This window comes from Carettochelys insculpta, chromosome 19, assembly GCF_033958435.1.
Source record: "Carettochelys insculpta isolate YL-2023 chromosome 19, ASM3395843v1, whole genome shotgun sequence".
In the NCBI taxonomy this organism is placed as follows: Eukaryota; Metazoa; Chordata; order Testudines; family Carettochelyidae; genus Carettochelys; species Carettochelys insculpta.
Window position 1 is genome coordinate 14,037,613 of NC_134155.1, and position 18,747 is coordinate 14,056,359.

Here is an 18,747-nt window from a genome sequence, read left to right on the forward strand (position 1 = left end):
CTAATGTGGTTGTCGAAATTATGGTTCGCTAGATGCGCTGCGTAATTTGCCATTGGCAACAGTAGCGTGGAGGAGGAGTAGACCTTTCTGCCCAACAGCTCTAGCTTTTTGGCATGTTTGTCTATTCCCCCACGTTGCGACGACTCCACCACCAAAGAATTTGGTTGTGGATGGCTGAACAGGAACTCCATGCCCTTCGTGGGCACGAAGTATTTTTTTTTTTTTCCGCTCTTTTGTGGACAGGCGGAATAGTCGCAGGAGTCTGCCATATCATAGTGGCAGACTCCAAGATTGCGTCATCAGCGGTATTGCTATTTTGGAGGAGGCCCGAGGTCTCAGATTTTTGAGGAGCTTATGGTGTTGCTCTTGCACCTTTGCTGTCTGGAAGCCTTGCGTGAAGGCCACCCTCGTAAAACAGCTCTTGGAACTGTTTGAGATCGTCCGGAGGATGGACGCCCCCCGGGGCCGTAGCCTCATCCGGGGAGGAAAGCGAGGAACCGCTGGGGTACGTCTCTCTGGACCCTTCCGGTTCCTGCTGATGATGGTACACCCTCTCACTAGAGGTGTGCGAGGAAAATCTCGGGGTTCCATAACCAGTCCCCCCTGAGATGCTTAAGTCTCTGTCCCCGGTTGCAATTGCCCTCGGGGGTACGAGATCGTTCGTAGGGATCTTTCCCTAGTAGATTGCCGATGGTGTCTATGCCCTGCGTGGTAGGGGCAACCATGGCAGTATAAGCACTGGTCTTGGGAAGGTGACCTAGACCACTCCCTTGGTGCATACCCTGTGCGTCTGGGGGAGGGAGACCGTCGAGACCCCGGAGAGAGCGACTTTGCCTAATAGTCCAGCGGTTCAAATCCCAGGAAGGGTGGAGGTGGTCCCAGCCAAGGTGAGGCTGGTTGCAGAAATGGAGAAGGGGGCTCCGGGTAGGCCAAGGGGGCGGCGGGGGACCCCTGCCTTCTAGTTGGAGTCTGCAACATAGCGGAGGGCTGTGAGAAAGCAACTCCACAGCCCTGTGCGGAGAGGGGCTGCAATGCCTCCTCTTGTGTGTAGTCTTCCCCCTCCCTTGAGGAGGTAACTCCGCCCCTGACATACAGGGGATCCCGGCCCCGTCCGCACCAAGCTCGGCACACTCGAAGTCGGTGCCGCACGTGCGGTGTCCTTCGGTGCCGGCAGGCTGCGTGCCTGCGCGCTCTGCACCGCCGGTTTTCCGGGGGTCGGTGGTACCGGCGCTTGTTTAGCCGCCGCCCTGCCTGCGGTGCAGGGTGGCTGGCTGATTATCGAAGGGTGAGCCGCTTGCACGTGGCTCTCCGTGCCGCCGCCGATCAGCTGTTGCTGCGGCTGGGGGCTGCTCGCTCCTCCCGTCCCGCTCGCTGTTGCTGCCGGCAGGGATCGGGCTGGGGAGCATACAGGGCATTCCGGCGTCCGCACCGAGCTCGGCACGCTCAAGGGCGGTGCCGCATGTGCGGTGTCCTCCAGTGCCGGCAGGCTACGTGCCTGCGCGCTCTGCACCGCCGGTTCCCCGGGGGTCAGTGCCGCTGCCCGCGGTGCCGCCGGTACCGGCGCTTGTTTAGCCGCCACCCTGCCTGCGGTGCGGGGTGGCTGGCTGATTATCGGAGGCTGAGCCGCTTGCACGTGGCTCTCCGTGCCGCCGCCGATCAGCTGTTGCTGCGGCTGGGGGCTGCTCGCTCCTCCCGTCCCGCTCGCCGTTGCTGCCGGCAGGGATCGGGCTGGGGAGCATACAGGGGATTCCGGCCCCGTCCGCACCGTGTTAGGCACGCTTGAGGGCGATGCCGCATGTGCGGTGTCCTCCGGTGCCAGCAGGCTACGTGCCTGCGCGCTCTGCACCGCCGGTTCCCCGGGGGTCGGTGTCGCTGCCTGCGGTGCCGCCGGTACCGGCGTTTGCTTAGCCGCCACCCTGCCTGCGGTGCGGGGTGGCTGGCTGAGTATCGGAGGCTGAGCCGCTTCCACGTGGCTCTCCGTGCAGCCGCCGATCAGCTGTTGCTGCGGCTGGGGGCTGCTTGCTCCTCCCGTCCCGCTCGCTGTTGCTGCCAGCAGGGATCGGGCTGGAGATACTTTCCTCCGTTTCTGCGCTGATGGAGTGAGGGAGGCAGCTTTCCTTTTAAGGGCCCCGGAGGGTCCCTCCTGCTGCGGCCACTCCGGCGCTTCTGGCTGGAGGGCCTTATCAAGAAGCAGCATTTTTTTTTTTTTTTTTTTTTTTTTAAAGCCTGAAGAGGACATTGTTGATGAGTCTTTGAGTTTTTAAGTGGGTACTTAGCACCTTCTTTGTGCCGTTTTCCCCGTCCGATGGCCTGCCTTAGCAGGAGGGCTGATAGCCCTAGCTCCTGGCCTCCGGCGCTTGTTACTGGGACTGGCTGAGCTGTCCCTCTCCTAGCTTGTTCGTTGTTGTTTTTTTTTTAACAAAATAACAACCGGCTAGCTCATAGTAGCCTAAGTGCCTGAAAAAAACTTTAAGAAAAAACAGATAAAGTCGTTGAATACACTACTTGGCCTTAGCCTAGTTGGATTCCGTCTGCAGCCGACGGCGGTTAAGAGGAACTGGCGGGGACCGGATCGCGCACATGGCCGGGAGCGCGCGGGGGAGCGGCGCGCACCGGCGCATGCGCGGTCCGGCAGAAACTGCTTGGAAGATCCGATCTGCGGCGCCGGGCGAGCCCGACACCTAATGTGGAGCACCCATGGGGACACTCGAAGAAGAATCTATGTTCTGGTCCTCCAGACACCCTTAAAGGTACAGGGAGTCCAGGAAGCCCCAGACCAGGAAGTAGGCAGCATGGAAGCAGCCCAGGCTCCACGCTGTCTGCAGACATGCCTCAGCAGACACTCCCTGAGCTGGAACTGAAGGAACTTCTGGTGCTCTGGGCAAAGGAGGCTGTCCTGCTGGACCCAGCAGCCAAGTACAATGCCCTGGGCTATGCCCACCCGGCAGCAACAGTGGAGGAGGGTGTAAATTAATTAAGCACAAATCTGATCGAAACCATTGTGGAAAGTTCTCTTAAAACATCCACTCTGTGCAACAACAGTCAAAAAAGTTTACAGAATGCTAGAAACCTTTAGGAAAGTGACAGAGAAGAAGATACAAAATACCACAATGCCACTATGCAAGACTATGACTACTGGGCGCAATTCTGGTCATCTCATCTCAAAACCAGATATATTAGACTCAGAAAAGATACAGAGAAGGGCAACAGCCTCCATACAAGGCCAGATTAAAACAAAGCATGAGACTTTTTTTTTTTTTTTTAAAAAGATAAAGATGACTATGGTGGATAGGAGAGAGTACTATGAAACCAGGAATTGTACAGAAAAAGCAAACAAGGAAGTGTTCTTTACCGTTTCACATAACATAACATAACACTAACATAAGAAATTATATAGGCAGCAGGTTTAAAACAAAAGCCAAAAACGAAAAAAAAAGGTAGAATTCCTTCAAATAATCTACAGATAACCTGCAGAACGCATTGCCCTGGGATGTTGTGAAGGCAAAATAAAAGGCTTCAGGGACTGTCCATCCGTGGCTATTATGGCCAAGATGGTTAGGGATGTAATCCCATGCTCCAGGTATCTCAAACCCACCAACAGACAGAAACATCAGGCAGAGTATTCCTATGTTTTTAACATCATTTGATCAAAACACCCCCAAACACTAATAAGCCTCACAAGCCATTCCTAACATATTCAGACCATTTCTATTTAAACTACAGTGTAGAACTACACTTCCATAAAGAAATGCCGATCAACAAGTATTTGGTTCATGAATGGAATAAATGCATATTACATAAAAAGCCACTCATTAGAAATGCAAATTTGCAAGAAGTGTACAGTAGCACTAAAAGGCCAAAACCTGTAAGGTGCTGACTGCCCTCTGTTCTCATTGATTTCAAGATCACAAGCTACTCATGATATGCCCCTCTTCACGTATGCATAACTCTTTGCTTAAGGGGCCTTGATTCTGACTAAAGTATTTCAGCACTACTCCTCCAAAAACAAAACAAAAGCAGTTGAAGGTCCTTACGCTTTCCAAGATCAGACCCCAAACTCCTACATAAAGGTGGTCAAAGTGAACAAACAATAAAATTCCACAAGGTAATCTGTGGTGATGTCTTCACTTTTTATCAAAGTAGCGCAACAGCTACTCTGGGCAACATTGCATACTGGGCTGTACATCTGTTGCAGTCTGATCTGAAGACCTGCATGTTGAGGGACTTGAAATCTCAACAAGCCACTCCCGTTATATTTAGGAAAAAAAAAAAAAGGGGGGGGCGGGAAGGGAGCTGTACCATACTCCTCTTGGTGCTATTTAGATGCAACATACTAGGCCTGGCTAAACTGCTAATGAGGCCTCTCCCTGGGTAATATTTGGAACTGAAGTCTTACCTGATAAACAAAGTCTACTTTCCCACGTGACTGAACAATTTGCTGCTACTATAACTCAGTACTGGATAATTACAAGGAAACCACAAGTTGTATGTAAAGGGAAATAGCTTTTAGCGTGAGTATATTTTGTTTCCTGGTGCAGGAAGCATATTTTTCTGAACGGCAAGAAAGTTGGGTATTTTCAGAGACAACAGGGTTTTTTCACTTTAGCTAGTGGTCTTTTCATGGATGGTGGTAAAAAACTCGTTGACTGCCTTAAACAACAAGCCATTACTTAAATATTTCCACTATTACCTGTGCATTCCCTATGGTAACTATAAAGAATCCTATAATACTGTGGTAACTTCAAATCATCTGAGGAAAAACTGAGCAAAGAAGATATACTTTTTTAAAAAAACAAAAATAAGGGTTATTAACAAATAGTACATTAAATTAATAAAATACTTGTTAGGTTTTAGATCAATCTTAATACTATCTCGGTATTCAATGAGTGTTGTTTAATATCAGTATGCTAGCTAGATCACTAATAGCTAGTGCTGAAAGTAACAACAAAATACTTCAAAGAAGAATGCCCAGCTATTACATGGTACCATAGGAAAAGTTCTAAAGGAAATCCTATTGGTCCAAAGTGCAATAAAGTAATATGCAGACAAACAAATATGCAAATTTCAAAGTATCTAAAAGCATGAAATAGTCTTCCTTTATTACACGACAATATCTCTGCACTCTAGTTTCATTAAATATAATTAGGGCTAATTCTAACATTCTTCAAACTGCTACAATTACAATCAGAGAAAGCATATCTTTTTCCACCTACCTTGATTTTTCACTTCAGCAAATTCCTTGTTATATTCCTCTAGAGTTTCCCTAAGTTTCTGGTTCTCTGTTTCAATATCATGCATGCGCTGGACTTTCAGCTGAAGCTGCTGTCCTAGATCCAAAGCTGGAACTGGATCTAAACATGAAAAGACAACAGCAACACTGCTAATTCTTCTTCAGTTAAAGTGACAATCTAATGGTCATATGCACTGTTGATATAATAAGTCCTACAACTGATCTGCTTTCCTCTATTTCCCTGGGTATTTCTGGGGAATTATATACAATTCTTTATGTTTAGGCTATCCATTATTTCCTAAGTGATGATTATCTGTTTGAAGTGATAGCAAGTATTTTGACAGCATCTTTAAAATACTTTCATACCACTTTAGTTTGTATCAAGATCCTATCTATTTTCATGAAAAAAGACATAAAAGAACAACATTTCTTGTAAATTAGTTGATTAAAAGCAACTCAAATTATATTAGTTAGTACTTAATAGAGTCCTTTCAATAACTCCCCTTTCAAAAATCCATACTTTAGAATAAGCTTGTACCTTACCACAAGGCCTTCAGCTATAAGATACAAACAAGTACAGCTGTGGGGATCTGTGAAAGATATGTCATTTGATATTAGACTCTCCTGTGTGAATATGATTACAAACCCTGGGCTCCTTTTCTATCATTCTGACATTTACTAGCAAACAAACGCTAATCAAAATTAATTCTGCTAATTGGAGATTTTAAAGTACTTATTCGCTATTTTTCTTATACAACTAAGTAAAAATTTGAAACCCTTTATATGTTCTACAGTCAATTCTACCATTTTCTGTTCTGCTAAAAACACCATTACAATACACCTGCCATGTATGGACAGAGAATTTATTCTGAGCTGTGTCAGTTTTCCAGTCAGGGTAGGAAAATGCTGGAGTCCAATGCATTTATAAAATTATTGAATACATTTCTGTTATGGGCGCCAGCAACACTTGTGAAATGACTGCAAAGATTTAGTCTCCTGTTGAGGAATGCTAAACACCAAACTCAGTGGATCAACAACAGTATATATTAGGAAGCTTGCTTAATTTTCAAACACCGTAGTCATTAATTTTTCAGACCACCCTCAGTCTCTGGAAACATAAGTAGTCTATTGTACCTCTGTTAACACATTAAGCATGAGCATGTGTGTCTTCCACTATGCCAGCATTGTTTCACAGTTTATAAAAGAATAGTGCTGGGTTATGTTGAGCTCAGAGACATCAGAAGTAGCAGTATGCTGCATTTTGTTATTTAGCTCTTCAACAGCTTATGACATTACAGTTTCTATAATATAAAATCTAGGCTGCTTGTCACTACAGACATACATAGTTTATGATACATAGCTTTTTCATTTATGTTCTTAGGCCAAATACTTTTCATTATTATTTTCATCTCTATTAAAGTATTTATAATAAATCAAATTTAAGATGTTAGTGTGGCAGGTGCAGGGGTCTGGGTAAGGAATTATACATAAAGCTGAAGTTATAGCTGTACTGGGAAGTCCCTACAATATTTATACACAGTCCAATTAAGGTTGCAGGCTTTCACAAAGTAAGCCTTTCCCATGCAGCCAAAACAACTATTACCTAGAATACCCATTTTGTTACATGTTTTTCTGCTCAGTGTTTCTCGAGCACAATCTATCCAGAATTTTGAACTATTGTTCATAAAGACAGACTGGATGCTCCCAGCCTATTTCACTTAGGGCTATAAAACAAACTTTAAAATCTATCAAATGAGGGCATAAAATTTTGTCCTTGACATTTCTATAAATACTACAAATGTTTGTGTCAGCAGGCTTTAAAATACCATACCCAATACAAACTGTACTCAAAGGAACCAGTACACTGTCCTCCATCCCCATGGTGTTTAAAAACATTTTTAGTACATTCATTTCAAAAAGCGAGAATACCCACAAGCAATTTTTTGCTTCACATATACCAGGCTTTTCCAGACTCAAATTAGGAAGGAATTCAAAGACATAAAAATAACATGTGCATTATAAAATGAATAATGGCTAAACTTTGGTCAAATTTTCAATCCCCATAAAACATTATACGGCAAATAAAAATGTATGCAACCTCATAATTATTCATCAGGACATGTATATTTAATTTAGCTCTATTAAAGGTTAAGGCTAAATTAGCAAACAGCTACAGAATGACCAAAACAAAAACAAAAAAAAAATACAGTCTTCCACGCACTGAATTTCAAATTTTGCCATAGCTTAGTTGACCAACTAAAAGCCTGAAGCCTTTGAATATTGTTTGGAATTCATAAAAGGCATCGCCAAAGTACCTCTTAGACTTAATTTATATTACTTGTATTAAACCTAACTAATTACTCCATGACAACAATGACTTTGACTTTGTTTCAGGTAGTGAGTCAAACAATTAATTTATGTATGTGAAACCCCAAAGTGCATTTTAAGTTTTAGAAATCACAGCTTTCTGGTCTTCTTAATTATCTCCCAACACTATTTAAACTTCACACAAGTATTACAGTGTTGAACACATGCACCACAATCTGAAGTTCTTGATGTGCTACCTTCCTTCTAGATTGGGGGGGCGGGTTGGTGGAAAAAACAATACAGAGCCGAAATTTGCACGTATAAGTGGTCTTTTATGTTGAGTGTGTTCCATGTAGTTTAACAGGTCACTGACATTTGAAGGAACTTAAATTTGATGACGTGTGTGCACAGAAAGCAGCAAAGACAAGCTTCCAAACATGGGAGTACTTTTCCTGTAAACCCCGATACAGCAAAACCTTGCTAAGTGGCATTAGTATCTGGAAGAGTACTGGAAATGATGGTGTTGCTAGCTAGAGAACAAGACCCATCTCAAGAATCTGATGGCCCACCTGGGCACAAGGCTGACTAGAAGGCAGGGGAGAAAAAGAGGAAATCCTTACATCATTATTATACAAAATGCCTACAACTCATAAACCACTTAGTATGAATTAGGTGAGAGCTGAGTTAAGATATCTGCTTTTATGCTAGGCCTTCCATTTTATTATCTCATCCTCCAGCTCTCTATACCTGTACATTTGCCCAAACCATCTGTTTAATTCTCACACCGAGAGAATCTCATTTTTATTTATATTTGTATAATGCCTAGTACAACACAGCCCTAGTCTTTGACCAATGTTCCCTCTAAATTTTTCCATCCATGGGTGGAATAAATTTTGTTATGAGTACCAAGGCATGTGCAGATGTGTACCACCAATAGAAACACCTGCTGTTGGCTGTAGGCAGCTGTGGGCGCCCTGCTAAGCAGCTGGGAAGCACCTCAAATCGCTCTTGGACAGCTGCCCAATTGCTCAGCTTACAGGGAACACAGTCCTTGACTGTGCGTTAGACATATTTCCATAACAGAAATAATAAATAAGCTAAATTGTTCTTTTAAGCCACTCAAGCACTAAGCATGGGTTAGCAGCCACAGAGCTCATCCCTCCCTGACATTTCCACGTCGCCCTCTCCATACTGCTTCACAAGGAGCTCACTCAGAGCAGGTCTCACTGGCCACACACACTGCATACACCATGTGAATGCAGAGGTGCGCAGCATCACAGTAAACCCACTACAAATGAAGCTCTGGTCAGGAAGCAGGCGACTGTATATGCCTCTAATTTAACTAAAATAGGCAAAAAGCAACTGTGTTAACTATGGACAAATACAGTATCATCTTCCTGGCAGATCTTACCACATACCAGTTACTGCATAGTAGTGTATTTTTTTTTTAAACAGAGCCAAATTAATATAATCATCATAACAAGGAATGCTGTTAAGCCACTTCTCACAGGTGAAAGGACACAAATTGTTGTGGTATTTATAAGTATATGGGTAAGCCAGGTTCTATTGTGGGATGCTAAGAGCGGGATTTTAAAGTGAAAGAAAGGTGGATCTCAATAAAACAATGCACTGTTACTTCTGTGAGGTAATATTTCAGCAACTGTTCTAACAGTTAGGCCAAGCGTAACCTTTGCATAGTGCAGGCTGGACGTCTCTAGTACAGCACTCTGGTCCAAGAATATCCATGGTCCAGCATGAGTTTTATTAGCCAGATAATAAAAGGTTGGCCAATAAAGTGGCCAAGTTTCCTGCACTCTTCTTTTACCCCATCCATGCTCCTTACTGCCCCAGGGTGGGGCTGGGACCAGAGCCCCTGGTTGTGGTTGACATCCCGGCATCTGGCAAATTCTCTAGTTCAGAACCAGCCAGGTCCTGAGGGTACTAGAGTAAACAGATTCAGCCTATAACACCAGGTAAAATGAACAGATGAATTTCCAAACTGAATTTTCTTCAAAAACTATTCTCCATGCACTGTACAAGCTGGAAAAATACACAGATCTTAATAATTCAATATAACTGTTTACATAAAGAGCACTGTGGGTAACATTGCCCTCCCCTGTCATTAGGCAGAAGATGAATGCACCCCCTTGTGAGTACTGTTCATGCAATGACATCACACTGCTGCATGAGTTACTTTTTGCCAGGGCACTCTAGGCTAATGTAATCATACGATTACATAATTAACCCAGCTGTCTCATTAAGAAAATCAACTGGAATTCAAGGCATAATTAGTCATACAGCAATTAGCATGCTGATGAGCAACTGATGAAAAGCTGTCTGGATTCAGAGTATGCTTGGACCACCCTATTTATTAAAAAAGGAGAAGAAAAAGCACCTCTGCAGAAGAAGATAGGATCAATTTTGAAAAATTAATCTTTAAAACATTTCTGAGTACTTCTCAGGAAAAGAAAAAGTGCAAAATAGTGAACAATGAAATATTCCTATATTATGCAGACTTCAGAAGTAAAAATCAATTGTACCTCTTATCATGTAAATCTCCCCCATTTAAATGAATTCTGCTATCTACAAACTAATGCACAATGCATGAGACAGAGACTAACACAAATCCAGACTGGAAAGGTAAATCCTATCAAGGTGGAAAAATTGTCACTGTTTAAATTTGCAATTCACACAGCACTGACTAAGTCTTAACTATCCCTGATGTTGTTAAAAATCTGAAGATATATGCATGGTTTAAGGTTTCTTTACAGAAACTGTTATACTGTGCCTTGAAACTGAACCTGAAATGTGACAAGTGATGGCTACTGACAGTTCAGCAAACATTAACAGTGGTCTAAGCATTTCTAATATACAGCCCCATTGTTTCCTATGTTTCCATTTTTTTGTAGTTGCTAATTGGTATTATGGAAAATGGGAATTCCTAACCACAGAAGGCAGGAGTTACAAAGTGCTCCCTAGGCTCAATCACAGGGACTGATTCCTGTTTTGCCAATGACAGGGAATTGGAATGTATGGAATGGAGTATGTTCAAATGGATCAGGACAATGTTCTCTGTGAATTTTAAATCTCCAAAACAAAGCTTTTACATTAGCGTAACTGTGGACATAGACATTCCTGCAGCAGTAATGTGCTAAACCACGTCACTATACATTTCAGGTATGTCCACACATTTAGGTTTAAATTTCGTGCCACAGCCGTAGTGTTAAAGTAAGTATTCACACTTACTATATTTGCTATTTTTAGAAATAATTCATCTGTGTTGTAATGTGCCAGGAGAAATTAGGGGATTATCTGTATGTCGCTAGGACAGTTACAAACTATAAACCTTTAAAAATAATCATAATCCTCTTATTTCAGAGTTCACTGGTGCACATTTTCAGTGACATATAGGAAAAAGTATACAAAACCACATAACTGACAGAAGAAAAATCAGGTTTCCCATTTTATTGGGGTTAGTAATGAAAACCTGAATAGTCCTATAACAACTTGTTCATCTGGTAATTTAGATAAAGAACTTTTAAGGTGACTTTTCAAAACAAAAGCCTGGTCTCTCACAACCCCACTTTCTTCTCCTTACACGCCTATAACATGAACAGTAAGACTGCCAGATATGAAACAGTGCCAGAATTACAGGGAATTAGTATTTTATCTCACTGGTAATGTGTTTCCTAAGGTTTGGATCTAAAAATAACGAATTCAATGCACCGCAATTCTTTCAAAGAGACTATTTGTGTTGCCTAAACTATGCCAACAAGTGCCAGCAATGCCTCCCTGCCATAATAACTGGCCAAATGGGACAGTCTCTGCATCAAAGAATAAATGGACACGAATCAGAAATAGAAACACACATAAGCCTGTAGGGGAACATTTTAATTTACCTGGACTTTCAATAATGGATTTAAAAGGAGCCATTCTTCTACAGAAGAACTTTATCACCCAATTACAGAGGGAGACACCTGAACTGGAATTTGTTTACAAATTTAACACCATTAACTTAGGCTTGAATAAAAATCTTAACTGGTTAATGCATGACAAGAGGAATTTTCCCATCTTTGATAATTTGCACTTCTACATCACGTGCTATGAATGAGACACATTCAGCTTAATCTGCTTGATTAACAGGCCCTACTAACTTCCTTCCCCCCCGCTATATATATCCTGGATTCTGTAATTTCCACTCCAAACTCATCTGATGCAGTGGGTTTTGCCCATGAAACCTCAATAACTCATTAAACTGCTCAGTCTCGAAGGTGCCACAGGACTGCTTGTTGATTTTTATGTCTTAAGTGACCCCCTCTTAGCCACTGTCCTGAAGACACTCCCGCACAGCGACAAATGAAAGAAAACTCCTTCACCTGTATTTTAAAGATGTGCAATTACAATTAAACAAAAAACAAACAAAAACACACCAGCAAGGACAATGCAAAACTTCTGCTGTACCACACTGTCATCACCATAGAGCAGAACGAGTTTTTAAATGGATCTTTAATACACCCTCATGCCTCATCTTTGCAAGTAACATCTGTGGTGGGGGTATCCTTAGGAATATTGTCTCTGGATTAGTATGACAATGAGGTGTATAAGGTCTTGACAGAGTAAACACAAATTACTTCTTCCGAGATCACACATCTGAAAGTAATCTGAAAATGTGTTTTAGAAAAATAATAATTACATCGTGACTTTTGAACATTCATGCAAATATCTCACATCTTATGTAATTCAGTAATTATTCCCCCCCAAAATTCAGAGGTGTACTGAAATAGCCTAAAGAGATCGAGCCAAACATTTCATGCAATACACTGCAGCCATCTTCCTTTTTCCCCTATGACTCCACTACTCTAAGGGACAGAAGAGTTGTAGTCCCAAATCCATTTTGAAAAAGTCCATCACCACTACACTCCTCCCAGCCCCCGTCCTATTTTATATATAACATAAAAGGTTGTGCTATAAAAGTCAGAATTATACATATTGTCTGTTTTTTCTATTGGGCTGATTTAGCCATTATTTCTCCACTTTTACAAATCATAGACTTATAGTATCTTAGGGCTGGAAGGGACCTTAGGAAGTCATCTAGTTCAGCTCCTGGCCTAAACCAGGATCAACCCTAACTAAATCATCAAAGCCAGGAATCAGTCAAGCTGGGACTTAAAAACCTCTAGGGATGGAGATTCCATCACCTCTCTAAGTAAAGCATTCCAGTGCTTCACTACTCTCCTGGTGAAATAGTTATTCCTAATATCCAACCTACACCTCTTCCTCTGTAACTTCAGACCATTGGTCCTTGTTTTGCCATGAGTCAGTACTGAGAACAGCCTCTGTCCATCCTCTTTAGAGCCTCCCTTGAGAAAGTTGAAGGCTGGTATTAAATAGCTCCTCACTCTTCTCTTCTGCAAACTAAATAAGCCCAAATCCCTTGGCCTCTCCTCATAGTTTGTTGCCCTTTACTGGACCCGCTCCAATGCGTCAGAAAGTGGATCATTCCCTCCTGGCTCCCTAAAACACACCACCCATTTAAATGAAAACAACACAACATTGCATTACAAAAACCCTACACCAACGAATTTAAGGTGGCCATAAATGGTGAAGGGAATATTAGTCTTCATATCAAAAATACTACAAGCTTAAATTCTGCAGGCCTCAGAAGGCTTTAAAGCAGTGATACTCACACCTCAGTGGTTCAAAAGCCAAATTAGCAATCAACTTTGCCTGAAAGAACCACAGATGAATGACTTCAGAGTTTAATCTACTGGTTTATTCTCACAGCAAAATGAATGCTGAAGTATTCTACAACTGGTTAACAGAGTAAAAATTGCTGCTGTTTTAATATCATGTGCTGCAACGAGCTGTAGGGGACACATTAAGGAGCTACCTGTGGCTCCTAAGCCTCAATCTGTAGAGTCCTGCATAGATACAAAATTTGTATCTGCAGCGACAAAAATTAGCTACACATAACCACATCCACAGGCACATATGCAGGTATCTGCAGATATAAAGTGGATATGCAGAGATTTGCTGGGCCCTATCAACCTATGTATCACTGCTTTAAAGGCAACAGAACAAGCATGTTTCTGCTACTTGGAGATGGAGTTACAGATACAGAAATTAACATGTTAGTTAGTTAGAGGCTGCTTCACACTGAACATCATAGAGCAGTGCTCTGTGGCAGTATTCTCCACAGCCTGAAGGTAAAGAGATGTTAGATGGGATGTGTCCAGCTGAACCATAACTTTGTGTATCCTTTTATCATCAGTAGGTTCTAGATACTCTGGCTATTGTTTAAAACCTAACTTGTATACCAAATTCTGATTAGCCAGAGCTCGTGCTGCTAGAGCAAAGATGTTTCATGCCTGCCTTGGGCTGAGAAGCAATATTTCAGTTTTTGCCTTAATGCCTATTTAGATTCAACACAGAGGTTCAGGAGGTTCAGTTAGCTGGATGCATACCTTGCTTTTTCATGACAACAGTGTCTTAATTTCAAAGAAACTAAAATAATAAACCTTCCCAGAATCTTAAAACATAGACGTTAGATCACCATAATTATAAATGGAATAATGCTTCACAAATTTTATGGCTATGAGAATCAACTGCCTACAGAAGTTACTGTTGGAAGAGATATTCCAACAAAACTTCTCTCAATAGACACCGTCTACACATAAAAGTGGATCAATCTTTTGATCCACTCCGTCTACAAAAGAGCCCCTCACAGCATCTACACAGCTTTTTTGTCAACATTTTGCGTGTAGATGCTTTGCAAATTGTGTCTACAAATCACCAGTTTTGCCTACAAAATTTTCTAGTGTAGACGTAGTCTATGAGAATACAACACAACTTCTGAAAAGAACCTAATAATTTGCAGGAGGAACAATCACAGTTCACAAGGCTCCTGTCCAATTTCTAATAATCCAACATTATCTGAGGAACTCTAAGGAAGTTCGTCAGTCAAACAGCATTCAGAATGTACTTAGATTAAAAGCTCGAGCCTTACTCTGCCTCAGTCTCACAATGCAGGGAAAAGGGGTGCCCTACCTGCTCTTTTACAGATGGAATCAAGAACCCTACATCTTGCACTCTGAATATCAAGGATACAGAGGAGTCATAGCATTGCCTACAGCAGGGGAAGGGGGGTGGGGGAGAGTGGCATCTTTCAAAGGGTGCTGCAACTGTCACTCCCTCATGAACCTTCACACTGCTCCCAGGAATATTCTCTCTCTTCCTCGAAGACACAGCCATCCAGCCATTTTCAACGTGTCAGCTCCTGAGAAGTATGCAATAGTGTTCTTAAAGGACATGCTTTAGGGATAGGACTGAGAAGAGGGGACTTGTAATGAATATGCATATTTATTGCTACTGTCAGATTATCATTAGTGACACCAAAAACCTAAGCCATTTCATTTTCTTACGCTAATCTGATTTCCCATATTTTGGAAAGGGATGATCATTTTGATGCATGTTATTTCTTATGGAAATTAATCACTGATTGGAACAGGCACACTATAGGCAAATATAAAGTTTCTCATAGGTTTTCCAATGGAGATCAGACTTGGCCTGCTACATACAACCCTTTGCAGCCTTAGGGCTTGTCTGTACCTATGGCTTGGTTGACATGATGGAGGTCAATCTTCCGGGGTTTGAGTTAGGGGGTCTAGTATGAACCTGCTAAACCAAATGCTTCTAGGGAGCCCCCACTGACTTCAGCTCTCCTCACAGGAGTAAAGGAATTCAACAAGAGAGTCTCTCCCATCAACCTTCCACTATGGGGACAGTGGTGAAATTCAGCCTAAGTTATGTTGACTCCAGCTACACCATTCTCATAGCTGGCGCTGCATAACTTAGTTAGACTCTCTCCCCTAGTGTAGACCTGGTCTCAATATAACTACATGCTGCACCTGCTCTTTATGTGGAGTTTTGCCATCTGATTTGAAGTCAGCCCAATTAGAAGTACTTAGAATGCATTAACTTCTTCCAGTATATTTTAGTGTTCCATTTCAGAATCTTTCTAACTTGCTCACTTGGGACCCCAGCCTCCCTCACCTCTTTTTCAAATGTTCATACAGCTGACATTGTTTGATAAGCAAAAAGGATTAGGCTAAGGTAAACTGGTGTATACAACTCCTGTTTAGCTGAGTTATCATGAATCTTGTATCTCTTCTTAATAATAAGGTTTGATAATATACACTGTACTTTGTTTTGCTTGTGTTTTTTTCCTTCCCAAATCCTACTTCCCAATATTTATCACCTCTGGCAAAGTGACGGATCACTCTTCTGTGTCCTTTTCTGAAAAGCACTAAAAGAAGGTAATAGCCTGAAGCCCCCACTTCATAAGACAAACTGTCTTCTAAGACCTTCAATTCCTTTCTTTTACTTTGCCTCTAACCTGATAAGACTTAAACAAGAACATTTTAAAATTAATCTTTATGTTGTACTCTTTTCTCCATCATGCAAGACTCTTTCAGATTGAACACAATCTGGAGTGACCATTATATAAACAAATAAAGTATTTGAAATGGTGACCTAAATGAAGGAATTTCTCTCTAGCCAATTATAAACTCTCCAGACTACAACATAGCTGAAATTCTTAACATACTATATGGCAGTGCTGGCATGCTATCAAAGTAAGTTAGTGTACTTTTATCTTCAATACCCTTGACAGAGCTGTTAACATATAAACACTAATATAAGCAAATGGAAATCACAGTATTAAGAGTTTTTTAAGAAAAAGATTTTCTTTTTTGCATGTGAATAATTCCCTTTTATTAGTATTTACTATTGGTTACAGTATTAATTTTATAGCATCTATTGCAAGTACTTGAACAGTGTGACTTGCAGAAGAAATCATTATGACTCATAGCTTTTGCATGACTGAATCAATCATGTATTACCAAAATACCATATGTAATTCTTTGTACAGAAGGCCCTTCTAATTTCTTCCCAAGGCCTATGCCTACTGGTGGCACATGTAAAATAGATCAACTAACTCAGAATGGCTAGATGACGGTTGAGGAGAGCTGGCCAATTAGCCATTTGCAGCTGTAATATTCCACATAAACGTGCATAAGATATTTGAATGTATTCTATTTTCCCCTCCCTCCATCCTTCTTATGTCACTTGTCTTTTTAAGACTATAAGCTCTTTGGTACAGGGACCATGTCATCAGCATGTTGGAGTTCCGACCACAGAGCAGGCATACAAGTGCAACAATAGTTCAATATTAAATACTACTCAAATGTGTTTTAGTCTCCAGTTTTGCAAATGCAGATGTCAGCATAATGCATTGACACCAGTAAGACAATAAAACTTCTCTAATATCTTATGTTTTCTGACAGCAAGAAAAAAATGAATGAATGAAAAAAACCTGTTTTTGCAAAGTAGGTTTCACCATTGGTACAGTTCTGACAATTCACCTGATAGGAATAAATTTACATTAAATCTGTTCTACAATTGAGAATAGGGAAGCTAAATTAGAAAAAAAATATTTTAAAGGGTTTTGGTCCCCAGCGAAACAAATGGATTTTTTTGAACAATTAAAGTGGCATGAATTTATAAAAACATATTTAAGATATATATGTTTGGATTTACCTTAAAGAATGGTACCTTTTGCAGCACACACAGGTTGACAAGATACTTTTCTAGCAATGTAAAAATACGTGGTAAAAGGTATAGCTCCCCTTTGTATGAGCACACCATTCTATCTATAAGGGTAATTTTGCAGAAAAAAGGTGACACTTTTTTCCCAAATTCTTTACAAATGAGTCCAAGAGAAAATTTTCCATATAAGGCTCTAACACAAAGTCCTCAAACTAAGCCGAATCCATAAAAGATTGTAGCTCATGTTTCAATGTGGCTATATTTTATGAGTAAAATTAAAATAATAGTCTTTTTAATTATGTAAAGTGAGTATGTTATTACTGAACAGAGGTATATATATGCTTTCTTCAAGATCTATAAAAATATCTACTGAGAATTAGACACGAGTTTCAATTTTATATGGTATATAAATATATCCCTACCAAATTCACAGTCCATTTTGGTCAGTTTCCTGGTTGTAGGACTTTTAAAAGGGTAAATTTTGTGATTTCAGCTCTTTAAATCTGAAATGTCACTAGTGTAAGGATCCTGACCCAAAAAAGGAGTTGAGGGGGTGGGGTCAAAAGGTTATTGTGAGGGTCTGTCGTACTGCCACCCTTACTTCTGCACTGCTGCTGCTGGGTGGTAGCCACTACCAACAGCAGTGCAGAAGTAAGGATGGCATGGTACAGTACTGTCAGCCTTACTTCTGTGGTGCTGCCTTCAAACTCTGCCTGGCCACTAGCCACCATTCTCCAGCCTTTGAAGGTGCCACCAGAGTAACGGTGGCAACACCATACCCCCACTTGCAATTTCTTTTTGAAGTCAGGACTGCCAATTTGAGAAACAATGGCATCCTCTGAAATCTGTACACTGTAGAGTATATGCACACAAAATACCAGATTTCATGGGAAGAGGCCAGATTTCATGGTTTCTGAGACGTTTTTCATGGCTGTGAATATGGTAGAATCCTAATTCTAAAGGATACTAAATATCTGACAGAAAAGCACGCTCGCCATGTCACAGTAATTAGCTACTCTGCAGCATTCTGAGCCTCATTCCATGATGCATCTCTGCAGGATCACAGCATTATTGGAGTGGCACAGCTTAGCACTCATGGGAGAAGAAAAACACAGCTACATTTTGAAACTAAAAATATGAGTAAATAGTTGAGACAGACTGAAAACGGTAGGTCAAATTATATATAGGGCTAAACACAAGCAAAACACCAAATTCCTGATACTACTGAGAATGAGAAAGGCCTTCCATAAGCTTAGAAGACCATGTAGATATAATCTCCCTCCCTCACCGCCAATACCACATAAAGACTCACACAAAATGATGGCATTATCCGTATCAGGACTACAAGAAACATACTAGCAAAGTGGCTTGCATCATGCAGACAGTTTATAGGTTTCGTCAATGGCTTTCTGCACCCTCAATGTAACATTTGTTCCAATGCCACTGTCCAGGAGGCAGGATTTCTGGAGATTTAATTAAGCTATTACAAATCCCATAGATTTTCTCTGGTGGCCCCCAGTCAGTGGCACTGGGTAGGGTATGGGGAAGGTGTGCTGAAGCAGGCTTTCTGCTTATCATGACATTGTAGACTGTACTGAGCCCTG

At 41.5% G+C, this 18,747-nt stretch overlaps 1 protein-coding gene across 4 annotated transcripts in view; it reads right to left on the reverse strand.

Annotated features, from left to right (window-relative positions):
* The window catches only part of CUX1 (cut like homeobox 1), a 420,256-nt gene that overhangs the window by 199,154 nt on the left and 202,355 nt on the right, over positions 1-18,747 (reverse strand). For all 4 annotated transcript variants that reach the window (XM_075013971.1, XM_075013970.1, XM_075013967.1 and 1 more), the window contains one exon: positions 5,214-5,351. In XM_075013971.1, the coding sequence (XP_074870072.1) occupies positions 5,214-5,351 (138 nt within the window). The remainder of the gene's footprint in view (positions 1-5,213; positions 5,352-18,747) is intronic.